At 43.6% G+C, this 5,897-nt stretch overlaps 1 protein-coding gene across 1 annotated transcript; it reads left to right on the top strand.

Annotated features, from left to right (window-relative positions):
• The first annotated feature begins 641 nt into the window (after positions 1-641).
• Positions 642-2,467, top strand: LOC115282199 (C-C motif chemokine 2-like). Its single transcript, XM_029928071.1, has 3 exons — positions 642-799; positions 1,515-1,632; positions 1,961-2,467. Exons 1-3 carry the CDS (start codon positions 724-726, stop codon positions 2,064-2,066), a joined length of 300 nt encoding a protein of 99 aa, XP_029783931.1. The 5' UTR covers positions 642-723; the 3' UTR covers positions 2,067-2,467.
• The last annotated feature ends 3,430 nt before the right edge of the window (positions 2,468-5,897 follow it).

The following is a 5,897-nucleotide window of genomic DNA, read 5'->3' as shown; positions in this document are numbered from 1 at the left end:
CCAAGAGAGACAGAAATGCTGATGCATAGGAGCACATGTACCCCAATGTTCATAGCAGCAATGTCAACAATAGCCAAAACATGGAAGGAGCCTAAATGTTAAACCCAATGATTCTTAGAATTCAATTCTATGGTTACAAAATCCTCTAATTCGGCTAAGCCTCACCTGTGCCACCATCCTAGATTTTAAGAAGCAAATGGATTTAGTACGCTGCTCAGGACCTCACCAAGACCTGGGAGCCTCTTCCTGGCTTGAAAACCCCGTGGGCTGTTGCCTAAAGTTTGGCTAGAGGGAAGTATGAGATGCTGTCATCTCTCAGGATCTCTGTTTCCTTGCTTCCTTTTCTACCACAGAATTTTCACTTCAGAGAAAGTAGAATTCCAAGAATACCCCGTTGTGTTCACATCTGTGGTCACTCTGGACACAACTGTACCCCACCCCCCACTTCTTTTGGTCTTTGCAAATGGAAAAAGTGTCCAGTCCAGACTCACTGCTTCCCTCCTACTTCCTGGAAACCTCCCAGGGCGCTACACTTGCTCAGCACATTTATGACCACTCGTCATTCATTGAGAATAATGCTGCCCTGGGCCAAACTTTCTCTCCTAGCTCCACCCTCTTTACTTTCCATAAAAAGCAGGCAGAGCAACTAGAGGAACCAGAGGAGCAGAGACGCTGAGACCAGCCCAGACAGTTCCAGCTCTCACACCCAGGCTCCCTGCAGACATGAAGGTCTCCGCAGTGCTTCTGTGCCTGCTGCTCACAGCTGCCGCCTTCAGCATCCAGACGCTCGCCCAGCCCGGTAAGCCCTCTCTCCTTCCCTCCGAAGCCCATCACCTCGCCTCTGGGTTCTCATGATCAGGAAAGCCAGAGAAGGATAAGGAGTGAAGCTGATCACTCAGCTGCTCCTGGGTAGAGCCAGGACAGGAATTCCAGCCGTGGACCCCAAATCCAGTCCTCCCAGGACTCCAGCTCTGGCTTCACGCAGCAGGGTTTGGGGACTGGGGTGATCAAATACAGGGGGCTTCTGGTGGAAGGTGTGCAGGTTATTTCCAGGAGGCTATAGTGAAGGGGAAAGGAGGAGACCCAGAATCTAAACTGTGCTTCATTCAGTCCAACATCCAGAAACAGCAAGTATCAGAGAAACTTACAACTTGGAGCCTAGAGAGGGACCCATAGCAGGGTTCCCTGAGCTGATATTCTCCAACCCTGATAATTTGGATTATTCACTACTATCAGGATTAATGATTAATGATACTCCCAGGAGTATTCTAGTTTTAACAGCTCCCCCTTCCCACGGTTTATTATCAATGATATATACCCATTATAAAGCAGAGGAAACTGAGTCAGTAAGACATTCTAGATCTAAAGCATAAGAAGAAATATTGGGATTTATGAGTTCTACCTCTACTCCTGACTTCCCTTTGCCTGCTCCTTACTACTCTCTTTTGCCATGATTAAGATCAGAAGAATCTAGCCCATCCTAACATGTTTTGTCTTTGTGGTCTTATTTCCAGATGCAATCAATTCTCCAGTCACCTGCTGCTATACACTCACCAATAAGAAGATCCCGATGCAGAGGCTGGCGAGCTATAAAAGAGTCACCAGCAGCAAGTGTCCCAAAGAAGCAGTGATGTAAGTTGAGCACACCAGCACTCCCTGGTCCAATTCTTCCTCGGGGTACAAGGGGAAAGCCTTGTAAAGTTAGAGAGAGTTAGGCCATCTAATCTTATACCCAAAGATGCCCAGTGGGAAAACTGAAGCCACAAGGGAGAAAGTGATTCCCCAAATCACTCTCCATCTAAGTGCTTAGGCAAACCCTCCCAATTTCCTTAGCGGGAACTCAGGATGCCCTGATGCCTTCCTCTTGTTCCCATGGCAGCTTCTGGGGGCAGAATGGGCTGTCATCCTATGCTGAGATTTCAGTGGAATTCCATGTAACTGTGTTATCTTTCCCCTACAGCTTCAAGACCATCGCAAACAAGGAGATCTGTGCTGACCCAAACCAGAAGTGGGTCAAGGAGTCCATAACACTCCTGGACAAGAAAACCCAAACTGCAAAGCCTTAACTTCTCACTCAACTGAAGAATCTGAATTAATTTATTTTCATCTTGCTTTCCCTAAATGCCTTATGATATTATTTTATTATAATTTCAAAGAGTGCAAACTTCGTTTACTGATACACACATGATGCCTTAAGTACTGTTAATCTTATTTAAGTTATTGATGTTTAAAATTGATCTCCCATGGATACTAGGTTGTTGTTGTTAGTGGTGGTGGCTTTTTTTTTTTTTTTTGATATGGAGACTTGGACAAATTGCCTTCCCCTGTGAGAGCTGTTCCACCCCTGGGATGGTGTGAGGGTCCTTGCAAGGACCATTAATGCAAAGACTGTGTTTTAAATTCTAAAGGATTGCTAAAAATATTATTGTGAAGATGTATATTATATTACTATTGATCAATATATATATTTTTGTACAAAACTGACTTTTGGTGTTTTCTTGAATGAAATTAAAAAGCTGAGCATAATCTTGGTGATGAGGGAGGAGCATAGTTGCAGAGGGTGGGCTTCTGTTGGGAGGAGTAACAATGTGGATTGCCTCTGGTATTTTCCACTGGGTAGGCTAATCTGAGTGCCTACAGGAGAATCTTTAAGTCAGGACCCAGTCAGGTATTCCAGCCCTACCACTGTAGCCCCCAAGACCATCTGTTCAGATTCTAATTACCCTTGTCACCTGTTTAGCCACACCCCATCTCCTTTCTCACAGCCCTTGACCCCTGCCCTCAGTTTCTCCATAATCTACTACTACTGCCCCTAACTGAAATACTTGCCCCCTACTACTCCCCCTCCAAGTAATCTTCCAGGCTTGGGGTAATACAGACACTGCTGACTTTGGGAAATCAAGGAGAAACTGAATGACCATTGATAAGATGGTCAGATTAATATTCCATAAAGAAGATATGATTTGAACTTATCCTCGAGGAATACATGAGGTTTTTTTTCTAGAGAAATTACAGTATCATTTGGAAAAGGAGAAAGAAGAGTGGAACCAAATACCTGGAGGTAGAAATGATGATGATGTGTACATAAAAGAGAATGAAAACCAATCAGGTGGGAGTTGGGGGTCCATGTGTGATGAGGAAGTTTAGAAAGAAAGGTTGTCTGGGCCGCCTGGGTGGCTCAGTCAGTTAGGCATCCGACTTTGGCTCAGGTCATGATCTCACCACTCATGGGTTTGAGCCCCACATCGGGTTCTGTACTGACAGCTTGGAGCCTGGAACCTGCTTCAGATTCTGTCTCCCTCCCACTCTGCCCCTCCCCCACTTGTTCTCTCTCTCTCTCTCTCTCTCTCTCTCTCTCTCTCATAAATAAATGTTAAAAAAAAAGAAGGAAAAGTTGGGAAAGGGTTTTAAATGTCTGGATGGTAAATTAGTACTCAACTTCATAAGTTAAAAGGAGTTGTTGAAAATGTTTGAACCAATGAGGAAGGATATGGCATGTTCAAAGGTTCAGAGATGAGGTCAATAAATGTAATTTTTGGCTTCATACAAGCTTAGAGAAGTATGGACAAAGGAGAGGCTACTGTCATAATCCAGGAAAGAGATGATGAGTGCCTGAATATGGCACCCAAGAAACAGCTTTGGAGAAAAATGAGCTAGGTAGAGTGAAATGCTGTATGTTGTAGATGGAAGAGAAGGAACTGTGACCTATGATTCAGAAACCCCTTCCACAATCCACATTCTAAGGAGACAGTTTACCTGAAATCAGAATATACCTCTGTCCACCACTATCCCTCATTTTAATCCAAGAAACATGAGATCATCCATTTATATGGACAGATCTCTTTTTCCTGAATGTCCACCTAAGGTCTGTACTTCTTTGCATGGCATTTGACCTACCTGTGAGGTATATGACCCACCTAAGCACAGGCAGCCATTCCACTAAAGAGAGCCCTTCCATAAATAAATTCTGCATGGTGAATTTGCATATTCACCAGTCCAGTCTGGTGAGGAGATTGCTGCTACATCAGCTAGACCAAGCAATGTCTTCAGCAGCTGGGGAAAACCCTGGCTGGCAGGGATACTCAAATTCTAATCCCAGTACTGGCACTGACTCACTTTGTCATTCAGGGAAGATTGGGTATTCTGAGTTTCCACCAGTAAAATGGAGATGATAATGTGCTACAAATAGAAATTGGCAGAATCTAGGTTCTAGGACCTGGGAGTGTGTGTCTTGGAGAACTTCTGTCTCTAACAGTTGGACCTGGAGATGAAGAAAGGGGATTCTGTTTCCATATTCCCAAGACAGTCCCTTGTTCAGGCTGAGGGATTCCGCCAAAGCTCCAAGTAATACATCAAAGCTTCAAGCTCTCCAAAGTGCCTTGATACATCTGTCAGGAGACAATTTATTGGCTGCTTTTTATGGAATTCTCTGACCCATATGCCAGGTACGATAGCCCTCCTTGCTTCTTCTCCACTTCTCCAATCTGCATCCTTAAATGCCAAACAGAACTAAATCCTTAGCTGTAGTTGATGCCAGGGGGCAAAAGAGAATGGCAGGTGGGAGCAAATGGAACATTCCCATACAGTTTAGGGAGTGTCAGACCCTCTGAAAGTAGGTAGATTTGGGATGGAGGGTCTGGAAGGAGGAGAGACTGAGGGAGGGGCAATCCATGTGCTCAAGCCCAAAAGTAATCCACTCACATTCCTTTTCCAAGCCACATCTATTCATTTTCAGGAAATCTTGAATCCATTTTTTTCTCCAGCTAAGCAAGGGAGTCCTTGCTCCTTGCATGATAAAACTGTGAGCATGAAGCACTGGCAATAGGCCCTGTTCAGGAGGGAATGCCAAGTAGGGTGTATTCATTTCCTGTTGCTGCCAATAGTCTGTTCCAGGAAATCTAGCCTTTTTCTATCATGCATAAAATTCTTCCAGCCTATACTCATTGCCCAACTCCAAAGCCACTTCTACATTCTTTAAGTATTTATTATAGCAGGACCCCATTTAGAGATATTCCAGATATCAAAATCTCTTTTAGTTTTTTATTGTTAGATAGGAATTTATCATTAACTTAATGGCTTAAAACAACTCAAATATATTACCCTATAGTTCTGGAGACCAAAAGTTTAAAATGGGTCAGTAGGGCTGCATTCTTTTTGGATGCTTTAGGGTAGAATCTGTTTTTCTTGCCTTTTCTAACTTTTAGAGGCCACCTGCATTCCTTAGCTCATGGCCCCCTTCTCTATTCAACATACCATTAAGGTGGAGGAGGGGTGGAGCTACAAGGGATCAAAATTTTCATACTATTGAAATAAAGATGGCATTAACCTGAACCATGTTGTTATACATGATAATAGTAATTGTCAGGGCGACCACTAAATATACATAATAAAAGAAAAACAATACAACAAAATACAATGCATAATACAATAAAATAGTACTACCTTTGTATCACAAAAGAAAACAGTAATGGAAAGAGGACCAAAGTCAGTAAGATATCCAAATAAGATGACCCTTGCTCATATCGCTCCCTTAACAACAATCATTTTGCACCCATGCATGGACAAAATTGCCTTTGGGAGACTGTGTGATCAGTATCATATGCCAAGAGAGGGGTCACCACTCATTCATCAAGTCAAAAGTATAAGTTATTCGTCCTGGTTGTGGAATCTGCAGGAGCCTCTCCTGGCTGTGTTCTGGGAGTCCCTGTCTGGGAATCACTGTCTGGGAGTCACCTACAGATAGGAGAGCATCTGTCAAAGCCCAGGTTTTTAGTGGAGAAGTTCCAGCATGGTGTTGGAGAAAAATAAATCAAGCACGGATGCATTGGAGAGGATAAAAGGCATCACTCCTTCCCCTAAGTGGCAAGACCAGTGCCAAGAAAGATCCTCTCAGCCCT

The sequence above is a fragment of the Suricata suricatta genome, chromosome 17, assembly GCF_006229205.1.
Source record: "Suricata suricatta isolate VVHF042 chromosome 17, meerkat_22Aug2017_6uvM2_HiC, whole genome shotgun sequence".
Lineage (NCBI taxonomy): Eukaryota > Metazoa > Chordata > Mammalia > Carnivora > Herpestidae > Suricata > Suricata suricatta.
Note: the sequence above shows the minus strand (reverse complement) of the source record. Positions and strands in the feature narration are given on the sequence as shown.

Bases quoted from the DNA above. Each gene is read 5' to 3' on its own strand.
- LOC115282199 (XM_029928071.1), top strand. From the start codon at position 724: ATGAAGGTCTCCGCAGTGCTTCTGTGCCTGCTGCTCACAGCTGCCGCC. The intron at 800-1,514 runs GTAAGCCCTCTC...TCTTATTTCCAG, and splicing joins CCAGACGCTCGCCCAGCCCG to ATGCAATCAATTCTCCAGTC. The intron at 1,633-1,960 runs GTAAGTTGAGCA...TTTCCCCTACAG, and splicing joins TGTCCCAAAGAAGCAGTGAT to CTTCAAGACCATCGCAAACA.